Source organism: Ceratotherium simum, chromosome 16 (genome assembly GCF_057802395.1).
Source record: "Ceratotherium simum simum isolate JZ-2026a chromosome 16, ASM5780239v1, whole genome shotgun sequence".
NCBI classification, from domain to species: Eukaryota; Metazoa; Chordata; class Mammalia; order Perissodactyla; family Rhinocerotidae; genus Ceratotherium; species Ceratotherium simum.
Genome location: NC_141915.1, coordinates 47,437,935 through 47,464,170, shown reverse-complemented (window position 1 = coordinate 47,464,170; position 26,236 = coordinate 47,437,935). Strand labels below are relative to the sequence as shown.

Sequence of the window (26,236 nt, the reverse complement as noted above, 5' to 3'; positions counted from 1 at the left end):
AGTAAACTTTAAGAAAACAATTTTTATTTAAAAAATTATTTCATAAAAAGTATTGGAATGAATATATAGATAAGGCATTTAGAAATGATTCTTTTGGTTTAGATTGTTTACTGGCTCAATTCTAGCGCTGCCCTGGTAAAGTTCTCCAGAAACGTCACTTATAAAATTTGGCCTCATGGGAAGGGATTTTTACTATACTGAAAGGAAGCCAGATGAAGCCGAGATCTGAAGCGCTCAGCTTCCAATTCCCGGAAGAAAGCATCATCGTCGTTCTGCGTTATCATGTTCTGCAGTTGTTGAATTTCCTTCTCCATCTTAGATCTCAGCTCCCTCTTCACCTTATATAATGTCTAAAAGAGAATTCATGTCATCCTGCTATCCACAACATTTATCCAGGCCCTCATCTATTTTTATTCCCTCTCCACCTTTCAGCTCATCAAGCTTCTGCAGTAATTTCAATAACTGAGCAGCAGCTCTTACCGACACCTGAACAGGTGTAGTTAAAATCATAGGATAAGTGTTTTGTGGATCATAGATGCATCTTCTTATTAGTATTCTCTCCATTCCCCTTACAAGGTGTAATACAGTTGTTTTCTATTTCTTAAAAATGTAAATAAATAATTTCTACCCTGTTAATTATTACCTGGGCCTGGGATTTCTCTCTGGCTTTGAGTTCTTGACGTTCCTGTGATATGGCTTCTGCCAGCAATGAAAACTGTTTACAGGGAAGAAAAAAACCAAATGTTATACTTATCTGTAGTCCAAATATAACAATTCTTACACTTAATGTTCACAGGCTTAAAATCTTTATTTGAATGGAAATAAGGCAATATAGAGTCTGTACTAGGTTCAAGCACTAGGCTTATTTTATTTCAAATTTCAATCTTGAAAATGAGGTCAGTCTAACCTGTATAGTGACGAGTTCTGAGTTAATATGTGGAGGTTTACTGTTCAACAGACTAAGCTAACTTCTGACCCAGGGTGGTCAGGATTAAGCACATTAGAATGTAGACAAGCAACAGTGAGCCCACCTGGTCTTTATAGTAGTTCTCCATTGAGTCCAGTTCATTTTGGTGCTGTCTCTTTTGTTCATCTCGCTTTTCTTTGGCATAGTTTCTTAGGTCTCGTAATCTTTGCTTTTGAATTTGTAAACCTTCTTCAAACAGTTTCTTAAATATCTGTTAGTTATTTAGTCAGAAAAACAAAGTTACACTGAACTTTTCATGAAGGAACATAATCATTTTGCCCAACTGGAGGTATATGCTGATTGTATTTCACAAAGATTTTTTTTAGATAACAGCTTTATTGAGATACAATACACATACCATAAAATTCACCCTTTTAAGATGTATAATTCAGTAGATTTTAGTATATTCAGAGTTGTACAACCATCACCACTAATTTCAGAACATTTTCATCACTCCAAAAAGAAACCCCATACCAATTAGCAGCCAGCAACCACTAATCTACTTTCTATGTCTATACATTTGCCTATTCTGGACACTTTTATTAATAGAATGACATGTCACCTTTTGTATGTGGCTTCTTTCACTTGGCATAATGTTTTCAAGGTTTATCTATATTGTAGCATGTATCAATACTTCATTCCTTTTTATTGCCAAATAATATTCTACTGTATGGATGTATCTCATTTTGTTTATCCATTCATCAGTTGATGGACATTTGGGTTGTTTCCTCCTTTTGACTACATCTCATACATCTCATTTTTGACTACTGTATAGTTAACTATACAGTTAACTATAATTACCTTAATGTTTTATTCTAGAGATGAAATTTATTGCCAGTTTGGAACCCCAAAAGATTAAGCATTTCAGCTTGATTAGGATGAGACAGCAAATACCTTGTGGAAACACCTCACAGCACATCTTTCCTACACTATTTTCCTGGTTTTGTGTGGAATCTTAGGTCATCTAATCACACCTTAAATTTCTGTCTCTTATAACATGCTCCCAAACTCCTAAAGCAGCCGTACTGGAGATGAACCTACATGCAGGAGGTCTGAGGGAAGTAAGACTGAGGGCAGTGGAGACTGAGAAGACTGGGGTGCACTATGGGAGTAATAAAATGAGGCACGGACAAGTCTGAACTCTCACAGTCAGCATTTTAGAACTTGCACTTGGATTCTGGAATCAAACTAGGATGAGTCACAAAGAAGGTGGTCCTGAAAGGTAAAAGACAAAATTCACCTTCTTAACAGGGTTGGAAAGAAAAGCCATATTTACCATTTCTTCCCGGGTCCTCATTCTCATCATTTTTGCATGCAACTGAACTCTATAATCATCATAATATTTTCGGGCACGAACAATCTGCTGCCGATTTTCTTTTATCTTTGATTGGGTCAACTTCTGTCTATGAATGCGGTCCTTAAAGTCTTGCTAAGAAAGGGAAAGGGAAAAAGAGGTAAAGACAAGAGGAAAACAGACTTTGGAGTTCTCATCTGTCCACTCCCCAACACGATGTCTTCAAGCAGTAAGCCAGGCATAGAGGGCCAGTGGCCTACTGCCTGAGCATAGTATGTGAAAGACCATCAGCCCCTGGAAGCCCTCCAGCCTTTGGTAGGTTCATCACCTCAATTCAAAGTGCCGCCCCAATGACCCCCTCTGCTGCAGAGAGCAGCAGTGATCCTGGCGGAACTGAGGACTTCATCTCCCTGTTCTACCAGGGGATTCCCTAAGCTACACCGAGATGCCAGCTTAAAAGGAATAAAAAAATAGCTCTCTGAAAGACTTGCAAGCAAAGCTTGAGTTACCAAGAGTGTTTACATCAAAACTAAGGAAATTAGACAATATCTTACAAAGTGGTATGGATGAAATGAGGTCATGTACATAAAGCCTTCAACTAGGTGTTCAGATATTTGTTTTCTTTTCTTCCATACCAAAAGTACCACATGCAGTTTTTCAGGTGGCTTCCCTTTCTTTCTCTGGAATTGTTTAGGATTATAGTTCTCATTGCTTATCTCTACTCTACAATCAAACAAGGGTTTTACAATCTCTCTGTCTGGTATATGGTCTTTGACTTCTGTCCTCTTCCTTCATTATACTCAACAGAGGATAATGTTGTGCTATGTATTATTCTCAATCCAAATTATAATGGAGGCTGGTAAACTACCTCAGCTCTCTACTTGGGAGAAAGATGGAAGAGGACAAAAAACACTACGTTACCACCACCTTGTACCTCAAAGGGGCTGTGGAGGTAGAGACAGACCTGGATTAAAATCTCAACTTTGCCCCTCGCTGATTATGATGGGACTCAGGGCAAGTTAATATATCAAAGCCTCAGGTTTCTCATTTCATAGAAAACATCTCCATTATGTTACTAGAAAGACTAAATGAAACTGTCTATATAAAGCACCTAGCACCTTCCCCCCTCATCAATATTGGTGAAAGCCCTAGATGCTTCCACAGCCAAGTGTCAGAAGTAAGAGTCTGTGGGACTATTACCCAGCTGCTACGAATAAATTTAATATAACTTACAAATTCAAAATTATAATAGCCAACTTGATCTTGACATACCAGTCTCTTGTTATGTTCATATTCTTTCTTGACAAGTGCAGTAAGGAGGTCATGCCTTCTTAAGGCTTCTTCTATCTTTAAGGGGGACAGAGGGAAGGAGGTTAATAATGCTATTCATTAGATGCTCAAGGATAAGCTCTTCCCCTTTCTGGTTTATATTCCTATGCTTAAAATTGACAGTTAACTTACTTCATCCTGGAGTTTCTTCTTTGATCGATTTTCTCTATATGCATCTTTTTTGAGCTGTTCAACCTGTGCAATTTGCTGTTTCCACATTCTGCTTAGTGTTTGGCCAGAAACATAGAGAAATGGAAACTGCTCCAGCATCAGGGGCAGGAGACTGTGTTCGTTTACTTTCACTGCAAGGTAAAAAAAGATGCTCTTAATCTGAGAGACTTGCTGACAGCTTTTAATAAGAACTCTCATCCCACCTTCCTGGTAGATCAAAGCTTATCTAAGTGATGTGGTTCTGATCCTGAAAAGAATAATTCTAAAAGTACATTATTACTTTTTGCATTCCTTCTTTGATCAGAGTAAGCCAACTACTCGTAAGGATGAAAATAAGCTCAACAGTTCTGATTGACGACACGCTGGTCTTGTGAAGTCCATCCTAACTGCTCAGCTGACTCAGCACCTGGGGTGGATGCTCTGTGTGTGGTCAAACAGATTCCTCAGCCCTCCTCACAGGCAAAGTCTCTGTCTGAAGAGATGTAGTTAGAAGGCCAGCAGCCTTTGAAACTGCACCCTGGCATTTCACATGACCTTGTTTTCCTTGTAACAGGACTCTAACACACACTGGCACCAACTGTCAATACAACAGGAGGTGGACGGGCCATCTGCTTGCTTTGGAGCATTCCTTTAGTTCTACCAACTTCCCAGAAACAAAGAAAAGGCAACCAGCATGAGTGAACAGAGTGAAGCTGAAGCTGGAGCAGCAGGTAGTAGCCCTAGCAGTCTTTTGGTGCCAATATATAGGCCTCCTGAAGAGTTATTATTTAAGAGTTTTATATCTCTTTATAGAAATCTAGCATATGGCAGTTATAAAAGAGGGAACTTTCTCCAGCTAACTGGTGGATGTTAGTTTCCAGTGCTGTGTCCTTGGAATGTAGCACACACTTTCAAAGGATGCCAGTTTTCCATAAAGTACAATTTTGTGGTTCTTACTTGGAACTGCTTTATTTGGCTTTGGCAAGCCACCTCTTGGACTTGGAGTTGTGGTTTTTCTAGAGTAAATCTTCCAGGGCTGACTACGTTTTGGAGTTCCTTTATGAACAGCTTCTCTGTATACTTTTTCCTTAGAAGCAGACATAAAACAGTATAGAAATAAGAGAGAAGTCTAATCACTCTTTCATACATCATCTTAAATATTACATACTGACAAAATAGCTAACTAATCTCCAGCCAAACCACCTTACTTCAAATTTCTAAAATCTGTTTAGCATTTATCTACTCTAACTTAAAAAGCATCTTTTGGCTTCTGGTATCCCTTGGAATTTAAAAAAGCACTGAATCTTTTTCAAGGTTCATAGTCACCATAGTTCCACACCCCAAATACAACCTAATAATAATATTTTTGATGTACTTGCTTCTTTGACAGCTTTTCCCACATAGATTAAAAAAGTTCTTAAAAAATGTTTAGTTGTAACCACACTGTATTTTACATCCTGTTTCGTTCATGAATATTTTAGCATACCCATTTTTCCCATTCTTTCATTTAGTTTCTGTAACCATCCTTTTGAAAGGCAACGAAAACTTATGCTCTGGGTTTCTTATAACCAGGCCTAGAACAACTGGGATTTCCTATCTTCTCTTATTCCCCCTTAACTTGTCAGCCTCTACTTGTCAGTCTACTATCTTTTAAACCCTTGGTGACTGGGGCCAGCCCAGTGGCACAAGCGGTTAAGTGCGCCCACTCCACTGCAGCAGCCCAGGGTTCACAGGTTTGGATCCCAGGTGCACACTGACGCACCTCTTGTCAAGCCATCCTGTGGCGGCGTCCCATATAAAGCAGAGGAAGATGGGCACGGATGTTAGCTCAGAGCCAATCTTCCTCAGCAAAAAAATAAATAAATAAAATAAATAAACCCTTGGTGAACTGCTAAGCAACAGAACCACTTAAAACTGATGTAAGTGGGGCCAGCCCCGGGGCTTAGCGGGTAAGTGTGCGCGCTCCGCTACTGGCAGCCCGGGTTTGGATCCGGGCGCGCACCGATGCACCACTTCTCCTGCCATGCTGAGGCTGCGTCCCCTATACAGCAACTAGAAGGATGTGCAACTATGACATACAACTATCTACTGGGGCTTTGGGGAAAAGAGGAGGATTGGCAATAGATGTTAGCTCAGAGCCGGTCTTCCTCAGCAAAAAGAGGAGGATTAGCATGGATGTTAGCTCAGGGCTGATCTTCCTCACAAAAAAAAAAAAAAACTGATGTAAGTTTTGGGCAGAAAGGAAAAATGCTAGTGTTCTTGGATACCATGTCTTGCCACATTTTAGCAACTTGGCTACCCTACGAATAAGAAAAAATCCCACACATAAAATGAAATCCTGCCTTTTTCTAAGGAGCTAATGAGTAAGGCCCTGTTGATTCTTTTTTCTTTTTAAAAAGATCATCTCTGCACTTTCCACTGATCTGATGGCATTTATTATAGTAGAGACTTTTACCCACTGTTTCCTCCTCATCATTTATTCTTAGAGGTCCAATATTCTCTTGAACTTTATTTCTTCTTAGTTCCCTTTCAAATGCTTCAGTTATTGCCTAGAGGGGAAAAAGCCATATGATATCATAGTTATTAAAAACGTACGCAAATGAAAATGAAGGGAAAAAAATTCACCTAAGATCCTGCCATTCCATTCACTTTATTTTTTTAAGTTCCTTTCAGGTTCTATATCACAAATACACATTATTTAACAGACATATAATTGGGACATAAAGTGGAATTTTATACACTGCATTTTTTGTTCTTATAGTTTTTGTAATTATTTTGATACTCCATTGAGTAGAAGTTACATGCTGAGTTACATAGTGAGTTGAAGTTACACATTACTGTAAGAAACCTGAATTAGTTTCAGTTTTTCATCATTATAAAACATTACTATAGCAAACAACTTAAGCATTCTAAATTTATGCTGCATTTCAAAATCCCTATTCCATAGCAGAAAGTCTTCCTTGGTAATCATGTAATCAAGGTAATCTCCTTGTTGAATCTTAACCACCTCCTCTCATTCTTGTCTTGGGCACTTTCATCCTATCTATAACTCAAGTGGCCTGTCACGTTTAATCCACCTCAAATTTTCTTTGTCTCTGAAAATATCAACCCACACTGATCTACACTTTCTTAATCCCCTGGAGTACTGGGCTATATCTGACAAGATTAGTTTTCTTAGAGTTTCATGAGTACAAGTTTTATGATCCCTAATAGAGAACATAAAAACTATGTCACATAATTTTCTATCATCCACTCAGCTCAAGAATATTAAATGCATTTTAAGCCTTTAATTAACAGCATGTTCACTGTAGCATTTGGCTGAGGATAAACTGGATTGCCTGCTATCCAATGGTAATCAAGAGACGGTATGTACCTTTGCTTGGAATCGACGGATATCTGTTTCTTTTGGCTTTCGCTGCCTTTTTCTCTCCATGTGGAATTGTGTTTTTTTGTTAACTGGAGATGGAGAGAGTGAATGAGATCTGTAGGGTGGCTTTCTACGCATGGTAAGTCCTACAACATAGAAGAGACATGCACCATTAGTTCCTGACAGCCAGAAATGTTAAGTTGGAAAAAAAATAGTTGATTTTTACCAAATCCAAAGAGACTGTGAATGTGCTAAATGTACTACTCTCTCCTCTAACTATTTTGTATTTGTACGTTAGTCATACCAAGTAAACTTAAGACAAATGCACATAAATGTGTACTGCCTCAAAGAAGTACTCAGGTTCTATATTCATCTTTGGGTTGAAAATGGAGCAACATGTGGAATGTCTGCTGCACACAAAGGTGTTATATTAAGTGCTGTAGGTGGTGGAGGGAGAAAGAAAATATTAAACCATCTAAGCCATGTGTCTGCATTCCTTTTACCTTTCTAGGTCCTGAGGAGATGGGATGTAAGTATGTATACATATCTTATAAAGCAGCATGCTTATAAGGAAAAGTTAATGTAGTTTAGGATTTTCTAAGCAGTTCCAATTCTTCCCTATTTAATAGTGATCTAGCCTTCCTAATTCCACACTGTCCAAGAGAGCTGACAAATCACCTCTCTCCACAAACCTTTTTATGTTTCATTGTTTACAGATGTCTTTGGGCATCTGCTAGTTGTGAAGAGCGGGACTTCTGCCTTTTTGAAAAAGCAGATAATTTAATATCACTCTAAGGTCAAGGAAATTAGTTTGATAGCATTCTAAATAAATTTTCCCACAGAATTCAAATTTCCCTGAGTTTTTTTCTTTTCACTCTCTTTTAATTCAAATCTTTCAAATTCATTTTAAACTCTAAGATATTAAGAAAAACTGACTTGTATGATCTATTTTAAATGTTTTTATGACATTTTACTATGTCCATAATGTATTCTTCTTTAGAAACTGAAGATCCAGTTAAAGTAACGTTTTAACTTAAAATGTGTTTTCAAAACAGGATACCATGTGTATGTGTATAGTAAGGGAAACATGTAGGTTACTGAGTGAGGTTTCCTAGAAATTATCTGAGTCAAGTTCAAGGAAAGAGATGAAATGATCAAGAGGAGAAAAGAGTATGCCTGCAGTAAAAAAAACAACTGAAAAAGTTAAGGAAGTTTTGGTAGATAAAAGTAATGGAAAACAGAATTTTAGGTGGTGGAGGATAGGATAATTATTTGAATTTTAACAAACAGTAGGAAGTATCTGCAAGGAAGTAGCAAACCAGAAACTGTCAAGTATTGCTGATATGAATATAAACTGGTGCAATCACTTTGAAGGGGAATTTGGCAATGGTGAAAAAGCATAAACCCCATGATCGAGCAATCCTAGTAGATGTAGATCCTACAGAAACTTTTGCACAGGTTACAGGTTGTTCACTGCAGAACTGTTTCTAGTTATGAAAACTGGAAACAACGTGTCCTGCAGTAAGGGAAATGGTGATATGTATACTCATACAAATAGGGTACACTGTATGAACTTATTACACAGTAGTTAAAATGAATGAACTGGACCTTTAAATATTAACATAGATTTCCCAAACAATGTCAACAGAAAAAAGCGAGTTGCAGAATAATATAGACAGTATTCTATGTAAGTTAAAAAAAAACAACACATAAAACAACAGACTATTTAGACAAGTAACACATAAGCTGTTACAGTATAAAAACAGTGATGAGTGAGTTCCAGTTCAAGATGGCAATATAGAGGCTCCTGAACTCACCACCCCCTATTATGGACACAAAGAATCTACAGCTACATATGGAACAATTCCCACTGAAAGAAATCCACACCCTAGCTGAGTGGCTCCTACACACCAGGCAAATAGGAAAAACTCACATTTAAATGGGTCTTGGCACACTCTCATCTATTGGGAGCCATTAAGAACAAAGAAGGTGGGGGCCGGCCCCATGGTGTAGCGGTTAAGTGCACGTGCCCGGGTGCACACCGATGCACCGCTTGTCAGGCCATGCTGTGGCAGCGTCCCACATAAAGTGGAGGAAAATAGGCACAGATGTTAGCCCATGGCCAGTCTTCCTCAGCAAAAAGAGGAGGATTGGCATGGATGTTAGTTCAGGGCTGATCTTCCTCACAAAAAAAAAAAAAAAGAACAAAGAAGGTGGGTTGGACAATCACAAAGGTTTGAGAGACAACCAAGAGCTAGAGATGGGCTGAATGGTAAGATTCATCTCCTATGCAAGACTACTCCTTCAAGACTGGGAGAAGTGGCTATTTTACCTAATGCACAGAAACCAGCACAGATTCCAGGAAAATGAGGAAACAAAGGCATATGTTCCTAACAAAAGAACAAGATAAAACTCATGAAACAGACCTTAATGAAACGGAGATAAGGGATTTACCTGATAAAGAATTCAAAATAATGGCTATAAAGATGCTCACTGAGGTCAGGAGAACAATGCATGAACAAAGCGAGAATTTCAACAAACAGAAAGAAAACATAAGAAAGTACCAAACAGAAATCACAGACCTGAAGAATACAATAACTGAACTGAAAAATACAATAGAGGGGTTCAACAACAGACCAGACGAAGTGGAAGAAAGGATCAGTGAACTTAAAGATAAGACAGTGGAACTCATCCAAACAGAAGAGCAAAAAGAAAAAACAAAAATGAAAAAGAGCGAAGACAGCTTAAGGGATATCATCAAGTGGACCAATATTCACATTATAGGGGTCCCAGAAGGAGAAGAGAGAGAGAAAGGGAAAGAAAGCTTATTCTAAGAAACAAGGGCTGAAAACTCCCCTAACCTGGTAAAAGAAACAGACATCCAGATCCAGGAAGCCAAGAAACTTTCAAATGAGATGAATCCAAAGAGACCCACACTAAGACACATTATAATTAAATTGTCAAATTTGAGAGAACTGTAAAAACAGCAAGAGAAAAACAACTTGTTACACACAAGGGAAACCGCCTAACACTATCAGTAGAGTTTTCAGCAGAAACTTTGCAGGCCAGAAGGGAACGGGACAATATAGTCAAAGTGCTGAAAGAGAAAAACTGCCAACCAAAAATACTCTACCCAGCAAAACCGTCCTTTAGAATTTTAGGAAAGATAGAGTTTTCCAGACAAGCAAAAGCTGAAGGAGTTCATCAATACTAGAACAGCCTTACAAGAATTTGTGTGTGTGTGTGTGTGTGAGGAAGATCAGCCCTGAGCTAACATCCATGGCAATCCTCCTCTTTTTGATGAGGAAGACCGGCCCTGAGCTAACATCTATTGCCAATCCTCCTCCTTTTTTTCCCTTTTTCTCCCCAAAGCCCCAGTAAATAGGTGTATGTCATAGTTGCCCATCCTGCTAGTTGCTGTATGTGGGATGCCGCCTCAGCATGGCCTGACAAGCAGTGTATCAGTGTGCACCCAGGATCCGAACTCAGGCCACCAGTAGCAGAGTGCGCGTGCTTAACCACTAAGCCACAGGGCTGGCCCCCCTTACAAGAAATTTTAAAGTGACTTCTTCAAGTTGAAATGAAAGGGTGCTAATTAGTAACAGAAAAACATATAAAAGTATAAATTTCATTGGTAAAGATAAATATATAGTTAAATTCAGACTACTCTAATATTGTAAGGTGGTGGTGGGTAAGTCCCGTATAAATCTAGTATGAAGGTTAAAAGGCACAAGTAGTAAAAATGACTATACAATAATTTGTTAACGGATACACAAGATAAGAAGATGTAAAATGTGACATCAAAAACAAAATGGGGGGGACAGTAAAAATGTAGACCTTTAGTATGTGGTCAAACTTAAGTTGTTATCAGCTTAAAACAGACTGTTATAAATATAAGATGTCTTATATAAGCCTTACAGTAACCACAAAGAAAAGAATCTATGACACACAAAAGATATAGAGAAAGGAGGGCAGGCCCAGTGGCGCAGAGGTTAAGTGTACGCGCTCCACTTCCGCAGCCCGGGGTTTGCAGGTTCGGATCCCAGGCGCGCACCGACGCACTGCTTGTCAAGCCATGCTGTGGCGGGGTCCCACATAAAGTAGAGGAAGATGGGCACGGATGTTAGCCCAGGGCCAATCTTCCTCAGCAAAAAAGAGGAGGATTGGCATTAGATGTTAGCTCAGGGCTAATCTTCCTCACACACACACAAAAAAAGATAAAGAGAAAGGAATCTAAGCATACCACTAGAGAAAATCATCAAACCAGAAAAGAGAGCAAGAGGAGAAAGAACAAAAGAATTACAAAATAGCCAGAAAACAATTAACAAAATGGCAACACAAAGTCCTATCAATAATTACTTTAAATGTAAATGGAGTAAATTCTTCAATAAAAAGACACAGAGTTGCCGAATGAATAAAAAAACAAGACAACTATATGCTGCCTACAAGAGACTCATTTCAGCTTTAAGGACACACACACACTGAAAGTGAAGGGATGCAAAAAGATATTCCATGGAAATGGAAACCAAAAGAAAGTTGGAGTAGCTATACATCTATCAGACAAAACAGACTTTAAGATAAAAACTGTAACAAGAGACAAAGGGCATTATCTATAATGATAAAAGGGACAATTGATAAAAGAAGATATAACATTTGTAAGTATCTACCCAACAGAGGAGTATATATTTAGGTATATATACCTAATATATAGGTACACAACATTTGGTACACATTTGGTACACAACAGTACCTAAATATATAAAGCAAATATTAACAGAACTAAAGGGAAAAATAGACAGCAATATAATAGTACCAGGGACTTCAATACCCCACTTTCAGCAATGCATAGATCATCCAGACAGAAAATCAATAAGGAAACATTGGACTACACATTAGACCAGATAACTTAACAGACATTTACAGAACACTGTATCCCAAAGTAGAATATACATTCTTCTCAAGTGCACATGGAACATTCTCCAGGATAGATCATATGATACACACAAAATAAGTCTTAATAAATTTAAGAAGACTGAAATCATATCAAGTATCTTTTTCTGACCACAATGGTTTCTATGAAACTAGAAATTCATTATAAGAAAACTGAAAAATTCACAAATATATGGAGATTAAACAACATGCTATAAAATAACCAATGAGTCAAAAAAGGAATCAAAAGAGAAATAAAAAAATATCTTGAGACAAATGAAAATGGAAATACAACATGCCAAAACTTATGGGATGCAGCAAAAGCAGTTCTAAGAGGAAAGTTTACAGCAATAAATGGCTACATTAAAAATAAGAAAGATGTGACATATAAAGTACAAGTAACAAAATCAAAAACAAATAAGTGGGACTATATCAAACTAAAAAGCTTCTGCACAACAAGAAAAAGGATCAACAAAAGGAAAAGACAACCTATGGAACGGGAAAAAAATATTTGCAAATCAGTTATCTGATAAGGGGTTAATATCTAAAATATACAAAGAACTCAAAAAACTCAAAAATAAAAAAACAAATATTTCAATTAAAAAATGGGCAAAGTACTTGAATAGACATTTTTCCAAAGGAGATATATGAATGGCCAACAGGTAGATGAAAAGGTGCTCAAGATCACTAATCATTAGGGAAATGCACATTAAAACCACAATGAGATATCACCTCACGCCTGTTAAAATGGCTGTCATCAAAAGGACAAGATAACAAGTGTTAGTGAGGATGTAGAGAAAAGGGAACCCTTGTGCACTGTTGGTGGGACTGTAAATTGGTACAGCTATTATGGAAGACAGTATGAAAGTTCCTCAAAAAATTAAAAATAGAATTCCACATGATCCAGCAGTTCTACCTCTGGGAATATATCTGAGGGAAACAAAAAAACCATGTCGAAGAGATATCTTCCCCTCATGTTCAAAGCAGTATTATGTACAATAGCTGAGACATGGAAACAACATAAATGTCCATTGATGGATGAATGGATAAAGAAGCTGTGGTATATACATACAATGGAATATTATTCAGTCATAAAAAAGGAAATTCTACCATTTGTGACAACATGGATGGATAGTAGGGCATTATGCTAAGTGAAATAAGTCAGACAGAGAAAGACAAATACTGTATGATCTCACTTATATGTGGAATCTAAAAAGAAAAAGCCAGATGTTAGCTCAGAGCTGGTCTTCCTCAGCAAAAAGAGGAGGATTGGCATCAGATGTTAGCTCAGGGCTGATCTTCCTCACAAAAAACACAAAAACAAAAACAAAAACACCTTCCAACAAACAAAAGTCCAGGATGAGATGGCTTCACTGGTGAATTCTACCAAACATTTAAAGAAGAATTAATACCAATCCCTTCTCAAGCTCTTCCAAAAAAAAGGAGAGAAGGGAACACTTCCAAATTCATTTTAGAAGACCAGCATTACCCTGATACCAAAACCAGACAAGACAGCACAAGAAAAGAAAATTAAAAGCCAATATCCCCGATGAACATAAATGCAAAAAATCCTCAACAAAATATTAGCAAATGAATTCAACAGTACATTAAAATGATCATACAGCATGATCAAGTGGGATTTATGCCAGGGATGCAAGGATGGTTCAACATCCACAAATCAATCTATGTGATAAACCACATTAACAAAATGAAGGCTAAAAATCATATGATTATCTCAATAGATGTAGAGAAAACATTTGACAAATTCAACATCCCTTCATGGTAAAAACTCTCAACAAACTGGGTATAAAGAGAACATACCTCAACATAATAAAGGCTGTATATGAAAAGTCCACAGCTAACATTATAGTCAATAGTGAAAAGCTGAAAGTGATTCCTCTAAGATCAGGCACAAGACAAGGACACCTAGTATTGCCACTTTTATTCAACATAGTACTGGAAGTCCTAGCCAAAGTAACTAGGCAAGAAAAAGAAATAAAAGGCATCCAAATCAGAAAGGAAGAAGTAAAACTCTTTTATTTGCAGATGACATTATATTACATCTAGAAAACCCTAAAGACGCCACCAAAAAACTGTTGGAACTAATAAACGAATTCAGTAAAGTTGTAGGATACAAAATCAATATACAAAATAAGTTGCATTTCTATACACTAATAATGATCAGAAAGAGAAATTAAGAAAAAAATCCCATTTACAATTGCTTCGAAAAGAATGAAATACCTAGGAATAAATTTAACCAAGGAGATGAAAGACCTGTACACTGAAAGCTAAAGGACACCGATGAAAGAAATTGAAGAAGACACAAACAAACGGAAAGATATTCTGTGTTCATGGAATAAAAGAATTAATATCGCTAAAATGTCCACAATGTCCACACTTCCCAAAGTGATCTACAAACTCAGTGCAATCTTATCAAAACTCCAAGGGTATTTACAAAACACTCCTAATAGCCAAAGCAATACTGAGAAAGAAGAACAAAGCTGGGGAGGCATCACACTGCCTGATTTCAAACTATATTATAAAGCTACAGTAATCAAAATAGTATGGTATTGGCATAAAAACAGACACACAGACCAATAGGACAGAATAGAGCCCCAAAACAAACCCATACATATATGGTCAATTAATTTACAACAAAGGAGCCATGAATATACAATGGGGAAAGAACAGTCTCTTCAATAAATGGTGAGAAAACTGCACACCCACATGCAAAAGAATGACCCTGGACCATGATCTTACACCATACACAAAATCAACTCAAAATGGATTAAAAACTTTAACATAAGACCCGAAACCATAAAACTCCTAGAAGAAAACACAAGGGGTAAGCTCGCTGACATTGGTCTTCACAATGATTTTTTGGATTTGACACCAAAAGCAAAAATAAACAAGTGAGACTATCTCTTTGATAGTGAGACTATCAAACTAATAAGCTTCTGCATGACAAAGGAAGCCATCAACAAAATGAAGAGGCAACCTATCGAATGGGAGAAAATATTTGCAAAGCAGATATCTAAGGGGCTAATATCCAAAATATATAAAGAACTCATACAACTCAATAGCAAAAAAATCTGATTTAAATACGGGCAGGGGAACTGAATAGACATTTTTCTAAAGAAGACATACAAAAGGTCAACAGGTACACAAAAAGGTGCTCAACATCACTAATCATCAGGGAAATGCAAGTCAAAACCATGATCACATATCAACTCACACCTATCAGAATGGTTATTACGAAAAAGACGAGATAACAAATGATGGCGAGAATGTAAAGAAAAAGGAAACTTTGCACACTTTTGGTGGGAATGTATACTGATGCAGCCACTATGGAAAACAGTATGGAGGTTCCTCAACAGGTTAAAGGAGTGACATCAGCAACACAGTGGAGTGAGTTGTTCCCTTTATATCCTTCCCCCTCTGAGCTACAATTAAATGCACATTCATCGACCAACGGAGAAAACCCACACAGCAAAACAGGACGCCTAAGAGACCCACGCAGCTATACATCTGAAGGTGGATTGACTGACCCTCCAGGAAGTGAGCACTCCCTGCCCTTCCTCAGCAGCCCCGTGCACACATATGAACACTTCCCAATCCAGCGCAAGCGCCCATAGTATCACTGAGCCCCGAAAGGGGGAACACGCCCCATGGTGATGTAGGAAGAGGCGGCAGCAGCCCTTACCCTGCTCATGATCACTTTCTCAGTGGTGGGGGAGCCCACCGTGCCACTGTGGCCCCAAGGAGTGGCTCAGGCTTGGTCCCCACGAGGAAGCCCTGCCCACCAAGCAGAGCGCCTGGCGCAATTGCAAGAAGAGGCAGTGGCAGATCTAGTGCCGGGACAAGTGCATTCCCAGCCCGTGCGAGCACCCATAGAACTGCTGTGCCCCGAAAGCGGGAACACACCTCGGCGAGACTGAAGGAAGAGACAGCAGTAACCCTTAGCCCACTCATGATTGCTTTTCCAGCAGTTGGAGAGCCCACCGTGCCACTGTGGCCCCAAGGAGTGGCCCAAGCTTTGTCCCTGTAAGGAAGCCCCACCCACCAAGCACAGTCTACATATGTGTCCCCCACTCTCCAGGCCAGCACAAGCACCCATAGTACCCCCACAACTTCCAACAGAAGGGGTGGGATCAGAAACTCAGCTCCTCCTTTCCCCTAATGGTAGCAGGTGGAATCTCCACCCTAATACTACCACAAATGCGCCAACAAAAGATTAGTTCATCAAACACCATGAGAAACTACAGTGACAATTCAGACCAGAAGGAAAATGACAATTCTCCAGAAACCAACCCTGAAGGCACAGAGATTTACAATCTAAATGACAGAGAATTTAAAATAGCCGTCATAAAGAAACTCAATGAGTTACAAGAAAAATCAGACAATTCAAAGAGCTCAGGAATAAAATTAATGAGAAGAAGGAATACTTCACCAAAGAGACTTAAACTATAAAACAAAAACCAAGCAGAAATTCTGGATATGAAGAATACAATTAATGAAATAAATAATCTAGAATCCTTAAAAAATAGAGCTGATGTTATGGAAGAAAGAATTATTGATTTAGAGGATAGAAATATAGACATGCTACAGGTGGAGGAGGAGAGAAAACTAAGATTTTTAAAAAATAAAGGAATTCTTCGAGAAACATCCAACTCAATTAGGAAAAGCAACATAAGGATTACAGGTATTGCAGAGGAAGAAGAGAGGGAGAAAGGAGCAGAGAGCTTGTTCAAAGAAATAACAGCTGAGAACTTTCCAAACCTGGGGAAGGAACTGGATTTACAAGTACATGAAGGTAATAGAACGCCTAATTACATCAATGCTAAAAGACCCTGTCTAAGGCATATAATAGTAAAACTGGCGAAAGTCCACAACAAAGGAAAAATAATAAGGGCAGCAAGGCAGAAGAAAATAACCTACAAAGGAACCACTATCAGGCCTTCAGCGGATTTCTCAGCAGAAACTTTACAGGCTAGGAGTGAACAGAAGGAATATTCAAAATACTGAAAGAAAAACACTTTCAGCCAAGAATACTCTATCCAGCAAAACTATCCTTCAGATATGATGGAGAAATAAAAGCTTTCCCAGATAAACAAAAGCTGAGGGAGTTCATCACCACTATACCTCCCTTATAAGAAATAATTAAAGGGCTGGCCCCGTGGCTTAGCAGTTAAGTGTGCGCGCTCCGCTGCTGGTGGCCCGGGTTCGGATCCCGGGCACGCACCGACGCACCGCTTGTCGGGTCATGCGGAGGCCACGTCCCACATACAGCAACTAGAAGGATGTGAAACTATGAGGTACAACTATCTACTGGGGCTTTGGGGGAAAAAATAAATAAATAAAATTATTAAAAAAAAAATAATTAAAGATGCTCTCATACTGGAAACAAAAAGGCAAAGATCTACAGAGCTTTGAGCAAGGCGATAAACAGACAGACAAAATCAGAAAACTGCAGCTCTCTATCAGAACAGGGAAGCAAATACTCAATTATAACTTAAAAGATAAAGGGAAGGAAAGCATCAAAAGTAACTATAAACACTTCAACTTAGTCACAAACAACACAAAACAGACTAATTTGTGACAACAACAACTCAGGAGGAGAAGAGGAAAGGGATGGAACCTGCTTAGGCTAATGAACATATGAGGCTATGAGAAAACGGACTATCTCATCTACGAGACCTTTTATACAAATCTCATGGTAACCACTGAAAATCAGAGCAGAGCCACAATTCATGAAAAAAAAAGCAAAACTGAGAAAATCTCCAAAGAAAACCACCAAAATGAAATGGCAGTGAGAAATACAAAGGAAGAGAAACAATGGAAACACGGAACAACAGAAAAACAAGAGATAACAGTAGTATTAAGCCCTCATAGATCAATAATCACTCTAAATGTAAACAGATTGAATTCTCCAATCAAAAGACACAGAGTAGCTGGATGGATTAAAAAACAAGACCCAACAATATGCTGCCTCTAGGAAACACATCTCAGCTCTAGAAACAAACACAGGCTCAGAGTGACGGGATGGAAGATGATACTCCAAGAAAATGGCAAACAAAAGTACAAATGCAACTATTAATAAACCTAAAGGGAGAAACTAACAGCAGCACAATAAAAGTAGGGGACCTCAACATCTCACTTACATCAATGGACAGATCATGCAGACAGAAGGTCAACAAGGAAATAGTGGATTTAAATGAAACAGTTGATCAGATGGACTTAATAGATATATAGAAACCATTCCATCCAAAAACAGCAGAATACACATTCTTCTCAAGTGCACACGGATCATTCTCAAAGACAGACCATATGCTGGAGAACAAGGCAAGCTCCAATAAATTTAAGAAGTCTGAAATCATCTCAAGCATCTTTTCTGACCACAATGCTATGAAACTAGAAATCAACTACAAGAAAAAAACTGGGAAAGTCACAAATATGTGGAGACTAAGCAACATGCTATGAACAACCATTGGATCAACGAAGAAATCAAAGGAGAAATTAAAAAAATACTTGGAGACAAATGAAAATACAACATACCAACTCTTATGGGATGCAGCAAAAGCAGTTATAAGAGGGAAATTCACAGCAATACAGGCCCACCTCAACAAAAAATTTCTTAAGTAATCTTAAACTGTACCTAACCAAACTAGAAAAAGAACAACAAATAAAGCCAAAAGTTAGCAGAAGGAGGGAAATAATAAAGATTAGAGCAGAAATAAATGAAGTAGAGACTCAAAAAATAGTAGAAAGGATCAGTGAAACTAAGAGCTGGTTCTTTGAGAAGATCAACAAAATTGACAAACCCTTAGGCCGGACTTACCAAGAAAAAAAGAGAGAAGGCTCAAATAAATAAAATTAGAAATGAAAGAGGAGAAGTTACAACAGATACCACAGAAATACAAGGGATTATAAGAGAATACTATGAAAAACTATATGCCCACAAACTGGATAACCTAGAAGAAATGATAAATTCTTAAACTCATAAAACATCCCACAACTGAATCAAGAAGAAATAGACAATCTGAATAGACCAATCACAAGAGACTGAAACAGTAATCAAAAACCTCCCAAAAAAACAAAAGTCTAGGACCAGATGGCTTCTCTAGAGAATTCTACCAAACATTCAAAGAAGATTTAATACCCATCCTCCTCAAGCTATTCTAAAAAATTGAAGAAGATGGAATGCTTCCTAACTCATTCTATGAGGTCAACACAAAACTAGGCAAGGATAATACAAAGAAGGAAAATTACAGGCCAATATCACTGATGAACATAGATGCAAAAATCCTCAACAAAATATTGGCAAACCAAATACAGCAATACATTAAAAGGATCATACACCACGATCAAGTGGGATTTATTCCAGAGATGCAGGGATGGTTCAACATCCACAAATCAATCAATGTGATACACCATATTAACAAAATGAGGAATAAAAGTCACATGATCATCTCAATAGATGCAGAGAAAGCTTCTGACAAGATCCAACATCCATTTATGATAAAAACTCTAGGGCCAGCCTGGAGGCATAGTGGTTAAGTTTGCGCACTCCGCTTTGGCAGCCTGGGGTTCACAGGTTCAGATCTCGGGTGTGGACCCACGCACTGCTCATCAAGCCATGCTGTGGTGGTGCCCCACATACAAAATAGAGGAAATGGGCACAGATGTTAGCTCAGAGCCAATCTTCCTCAGCAAAAAGAGGAAGATTGGCAACAGATGTTAGCTCAAGTCCAATATTCCTCACCAAAAAAATAATAATAATAATAAAATGGGTATAGAAGGAAAGTACCTCAACATAATACAGACCATATGACAAACCCACAGCCAACATCATACTCAATGGTGAAAAACTGAAAGCCATCCTTCTGAGAACAGGAACAAGACAAGGGTGCCCACTCTTGCCACTCCTATTCAACACAGTACTGGAGGTTTTGGCCAGAGAAATTAGGTAAGAAAAAGAAATAAAAGGAATCCAACTCGGAAAGAAACAAGTGAAACTCTCGCTGTTTGCAGATGACATGATTCTATATATAGAAAACCCCAAAGAATCCATCAGAAAACTATTATAAATAATCAACAACTACAGCAAAGTTGCAGAGTATAAAATCAATTTACAAAAATCAGTTGCTTTTCTATACACTGACAATGAACTAACAGAAAGAGAAGTCCCTTAAGAATATAAGCCTATTTACAATCACAACAAAAAGAATATAATATCTAGGAATAAACTTAACCAAAGAGGTGAAAGACCTATACACTGAAAACTATAAGACATTAATGAAAGAAACTGAAGAAGACATAAAGAAATGGAAAGATATTCCATGCTCATGGGTTGGAAGAATAAACATAATTAAAATGTTCATACTACCTAAAGCAATCTACAGATTCAATGCAATCCCAATGACATTCTTCAAGGAAATAGAACAAAGAATCCTAAAATTGATATGGTACAACAAAAGACCTCAAATAGCCAAAGCAATCCTGAGAAAAAAGAACCAAGCTGGGGGCATCATAATACCTGACTTCAAAATATACTACAAAGCTATGGTAATCAAAACAGCAGAGTACTGGCACAAAAACAGACACACAGATCAATGGAACAGAATTGAAAGCCCAGAAATAAAACCACACATCTATGGACAGTTAATCTTTGACAAAGGAGCCAAGAACATACAATGGAGAAAGGAAAGTCTCTTCAATAAATGGTGTTTGAAAAACTGGACAGCCACATGCAAAAGAATGAAAGTAGACCATTATCTTACACCATACACAAAAATTAACTCAAAATGGATTAAAGACTTGAATGTAAGACCTGAAACCATAAAACTCCTAGAAGAAAATATAGGCAGTACACTGCTTGATACTGGTCTTATTTAGCAGCATCTTTTCAATACCATGTCTACTCAGGCAAGGGAAACCAAAGAAATAACAAACAATGGGACTGGACTACGTCAGACTAAAAAGCTCTGCAAAGCAAAAGAAACCATGAACAAAACAAAAAGACAACCCACCAAACTGGAAGAGAATATTTGCAAATCATGTATCTGACAAGGGGCTAATTTCCAAAATATATAAAGAACTAATACAACTCAACAACAAACAACCCGATCAAAAAATGGGCAAAGGATATGAACAGACATTTTTCCAAAGAAGATATACAGATAGCCAACAGACAGATGAAAAGATGTTCAACATCACTAATTATTAGGGAAATGCAAATCAAAACTACAATGAGATATCACCTTACACCAGTCAGAATGGCTATAATTACCAAGACAGAAAATAACAAATGTTGGAGAGGATATGGAGAAAAGGGAACCTTCATGCACTGCTGGTGGGAATGCAACCTGGTGCGGCCACTATGGAAAACAGTATGGAGATTTCTCAAAATATTAAAAATAGAAATACCATACAATCCAGCTATCCCACTACTGGGTATTTATCCAAAGAACTTGAAATCAACAATCCAAAGAGATTTATGCACCCCTATGTTCACTGTAGCATTATTCACAATAGCCAAGATGTGGAAGCAACCCAAGTGCCCTTCTATGGATGAATGGATAAAGAAGATGTGGTGTGTATATATATATATATATATACACCCAATAGAATACTAATCAGCCATAAAAAAGACAAAATCGTCCCATTTGCAACAATGTGGATGGTCCCTGAGAGTATGATGTTAAGTGAAATAAGCCAGATAGAGAAAGACAAATACTGCATGATTTCACTCATATGTGGAAGATAAACAAATACATGAATAGAGAGAACAGATTAGTGGTTACCAGAGGGCAACAGGCTGGGGGGTGGGTGAAAAGGGTAAAGGGGCACATATGTATGGTGACAGACAAAAATTAGACTACTAGTGGTATGCACAGTGAAGTCTAAACAGAAATTGATAAATAATAATGTACACCCAAAATTACACAATGTTATAAACGATTATGATCTCAATAAAAAAGAAATAAATAAAAAACAAATAAATAAAAAAAGAAATGTTTCCTAAACACAAAAAAACAAAAATAAATTAAAAATAAAACTACCATATGACCCGGCAATTCCACTTATGGGTATATATCCAAAAGTGAAATGAAATTACTACCTCAAAAAGATATCTGCACCCCCATGTTGACTGCAGCATTATTTACAATAGCCAAGATATGGAAACAACCTGTGTCCATCAACAGCTGAATGGATAATGAAAATGTGGTATATATACACATAATGGAATATTATTCAGCCATAAAAAAAGGGAATCCTGCCATTTGCAATAACATGGATGGGCATTATGCTAAGCGAAATAAGTCAGACAGAGAAAGACAAATACTGTATGATCTCACTTACATGTAGAATCTAAAAAAAACAAACTCATAGATACAGAGGACAGATTTGTGGTTGCCAGAGGTGGGGGGTGGGCGAAACGTATGAAGGTGGTCAAAAGGTACAAACTTCCAGTTATAAAATAAGTAAGTTCTAGGGATGTAATGTATAGCATGGTGAGTATAGTTAACAATACTGTATTGTATATTTGAAAGTTGCTAAGAGAATAGATCTTAAAAGTTACCATCACAAGAAAAAAAATCTATAACTATGTGAAGTGATAGATATTAACTAAACTTATTGTGGTAATCATTTTGCTAAATATACATATATCAAATCATTATACTGTACACCTTAAACAAATACAATGTTAATTATGTCTCAATAAAACTGTAAAAAAATAAAAAATATATAAAAACAGGGATAAGAAAAAAACATACCAACTTTGAGAGTAGTTTCTTCGAGAGAGGAAAAAAGAACGGACTGCGGGGAGGACAGAAGGGATATCAACTCTTATTTCTTAAACCCAAGAGGTATAAGGCAAACATAACTGTTAGCATCTGTTACTTCTAGATGGTGAAGATACAGGTATCTGATATTATTTTAGATCCTTTTATATATTTCTGAAATATTAAAATGAGAAAGCCAGTCATTATAAGTAGATGGAAGTGCCTAATTGGTTCCCTGAGATGTCCTCATCCTGGCCTCTCTGGGATAGGTACCTGGCCTTCGCTTCTTCGGCCCACACTCCACAATGCTGTCACTGTGCTGAGACAGTGTCTCATCATTTCCACGCTCCAGCTCTTCGTTTCCAATATTCTCTTCTTCATAGTCAGTCTTTTCTTTAATTCGATCACCCAGGGCACTTCTTAACATCTATCGAGAAAAATTTTTTCAACATCTTTCATTGATTTCAGCAGAATGCAAGTTGGAAGGAGCAGACAGACAGAACTTTTAAAAAGCTTCCTCTGATAATTAGGCACCAATAACAAGTTTTCAGATGTTTATGCATGTTTAGTTTCTAAAGGGTGTATATATCAGTGCTATGGACTATTCAGTTTCAATAAACTTTAGAATAAGTCACATAGGGATTTAGTACATTTATTCAATGACACCCCCAAACTGTCTGAGAATTTTCTGAGAATCACAGATCCATCTAATTTTATACCAAATCTATCTTTAGTAACAAAGAGAAACTATATAGATGTATCTAAAGATAAATGGTTTAATGTAATCATTTATGCTAAATGATGTAGTTTTCATCAGAATTCAATAAAAATTTGGATTAATCTGTACCAAATTTGGTTATATCATTAAAGGCTAGGAGATCATCTCTCATCCTATGTCCTACCTGCATGATTTATGGAACATTTGCCCAGTAACTAAGACACAACTAATTTTCCAGTACCTTAGCTTAGCTTTCACCTTCAATAGGAAGATCACTTAAATGCTCACCAACGATAGCAATCTCAACATTGATAAAAAACAAGACTTGCCCAATCTAGTTCAGAGAGCCGCTGAGAGAGTTTCTCTGATACTGCACATAATTCTCGTTCTGTTAACCTCTTTCTTGGCCTCTGGGAGAAAGGTGAATCCCAGGATGAGCCTGCAGCTCTGTTCTCATACCTGTAATAAAAGCGACCATGTGACATTTAAGTTGCCAAGTGTACATTACTTAGTTCAAAATAATGTGCTTTAACAAATATTTCATACTGGTCTTCACAGCTAAGTTTGGAGAGTATAGCCCTAACTCTTAACTCCCTTTGCAAACAGACTGCAAACATTGAAGCCTGCAGTAATGTTACCTTTTTCCTTTGGGAAGCTTCCGTGTCCTAGGGCCCTGGACCTGAGCTGGACACATTTCCTGTTTGCTATCTTTAGGTAACTTGGAAGTCAAGAAAACTTTATCATCTGATTCCTATTAAAAACAGAAGAGAGTTGATTTGAAAAACTACAAAGAAGACATACAAAATTAAGAACATTCGTGGTGTGGGGGGAAGCGAGGGCCTGTGGCACAAAGCTAGGTTCCTTTATTCTCCATGTTTTGCTTTTTTAAAAACACATTTGTCAAAATACTCTATTGATCCCCAATGCCAAAGAAATGAAGCAATGTCTATAAACTTAGAGGAAAAAACAAAGTGTGGCTCAGGATGCCACTCAAATATAAAGGCAGGTGAGGTATTCTCAAGTACAAAAATTCAGGGGTTACAACTACACCTGGACAATGAAAAAAATGATCAAATCACAAGTCAAAAGTATTAAATCATTATCTTTCATATCAAGAAGTCAACAGAAACTCTCCAAACTGAAACAGTTAAAGACAAAACCTCCAAAAACATGAATATAAACTCTTAACATTTTTAACAACTTATTTCTTAACCTTAGAGGGAATCTTACAGAAAATATTTCTTGTGGTGAAGAAACAGTAGATGCTTAAGAATCTCTTCAATTTCACTTCAGTATCTTTTTTTCCATTAAAGTGAAATTAAATTTAATATTTGTCAGTAAATAACTATAATATAATCACATTTTTAAAAACTTTTTTTATTGAAGTTTAAGTGTCCTGCTCACGAATTATTTCAAAATTAACATTCCCACTTAACTGACACTTAGGTCAACAAATGGAATATTACCAGCAACTCAGAAGCCCTTCTACCATCTCCCCCTAAGCTTCCTCCAAATTAACCATTATCTTATGATCCCTTTTTTCTCTTTTTATCCATCTACTTTCCTATCTGAAAAGATGCATAAAATGTTTAGAATGATGGCCACCTAATGCTAATGATGCTTACTTCATCTTTGTACTTTCTCTCGTTTGAATGTTCATTAACGAGAATGTATCATTGTTTATAAATTCACCCTTTGCATATACCTGCCTGTTCTTGTTTCTAGGAAGATAGGGACAGGATGACTGTATAAAAAGGGATTTTCTTTTTTCAAAGAAAGCAGTGGAAACAAGTAGGTCAAGATATTAATAGTAGTTGATGCTGGATAATAGGAACATGGATGAAAGGTTATTTTTCACACTTTCTTATATTTTTAAAATTTTAAATTATTTAATTCGGGACATAAAATATGGGTTCTGATGCTAGAATGCCTGAGTTCAAATCCTGACTCTACAATTGCTGTGTGACCTCAGATAAGATCCTTAACCTTTGCATATCAACTTCCCCATGGGAAATAAAAATAGTACCTACTCCAGAGCTGTTATGATGAGTAAATTATTCAATATCTGTCAAGTAGCTAGAACTGTGCCTGGCACAAAATAAAGACTCAATATGTGTTGGCTCTTAACTATTTCCCTTTTTATACATTCATCCTGCTCCTATCTTCCAAGAATAAGAACATGCAGGTGTACGCAAACGTAAATTTTAAGAAGTACAGTGCTCTGATTAGTGCAGTGTCCCTGACTACTATTCTGGCAGAGACCTCTTTAAATCTATAGTCTTCTATTCAATTGAAAGCAAGCTTTTCCACCTACCACAGAAAATGCTGTGCCCTCTCCAGTAGAATTCATGGCAGGGGAGCAATGACTTGAACGCAAGTATTCTTTTCCTATGGGGCAGGGTGCTCGAGGCTCTGAAGGGTGGTAGGGTGGATGTAACGGAATAGCTGATTGGATAGGCTCCCCTAGCTTCCTAGCACTTGGAATCATATCCACAGAAGGAATTTCCCCTAGTTGGACAAATTAAAGTAGACATTAAGATGAAACTCTAAGAAATAAATCATTTTATATATACATACCTATATAAATATGTTCATACATACTACTTAGAAATATAACTTAAACAGGATTTTTTAAAAAAGTACACACATGGGCCGGCCCTGTGGCTTAGCGGTTAAGTGCACACGCTCCGCTGCT

At 37.4% G+C, this 26,236-nt stretch overlaps 1 protein-coding gene across 3 annotated transcripts in view; it reads right to left on the bottom strand.

The window, feature by feature from the left end:
• Nucleotides 1-2: 2 nt before the first annotated feature.
• Nucleotides 3-26,236, bottom strand: part of CEP95 (centrosomal protein 95) — a 42,335-nt gene continuing 16,101 nt past the window's right edge. For all 3 annotated transcript variants that reach the window (XM_004432664.3, XM_087441429.1, XM_087441428.1), the window contains 13 exons: nucleotides 25,856-26,049; nucleotides 24,180-24,292; nucleotides 23,871-24,000; nucleotides 23,097-23,250; nucleotides 7,114-7,253; nucleotides 6,200-6,289; nucleotides 4,698-4,827; nucleotides 3,723-3,892; nucleotides 3,534-3,608; nucleotides 2,244-2,396; nucleotides 1,032-1,178; nucleotides 644-715; nucleotides 3-350 (listed from right to left, as the gene is read on the bottom strand). In XM_004432664.3, coding sequence (XP_004432721.1) covers nucleotides 174-350; nucleotides 644-715; nucleotides 1,032-1,178; nucleotides 2,244-2,396; nucleotides 3,534-3,608; nucleotides 3,723-3,892; nucleotides 4,698-4,827; nucleotides 6,200-6,289; nucleotides 7,114-7,253; nucleotides 23,097-23,250; nucleotides 23,871-24,000; nucleotides 24,180-24,292; nucleotides 25,856-26,049 — 1,745 coding nt within the window. In that variant the 3' untranslated portion in view covers nucleotides 3-173. The remainder of the gene's footprint in view (nucleotides 351-643; nucleotides 716-1,031; nucleotides 1,179-2,243; nucleotides 2,397-3,533; nucleotides 3,609-3,722; nucleotides 3,893-4,697; nucleotides 4,828-6,199; nucleotides 6,290-7,113; nucleotides 7,254-23,096; nucleotides 23,251-23,870; nucleotides 24,001-24,179; nucleotides 24,293-25,855; nucleotides 26,050-26,236) is intronic.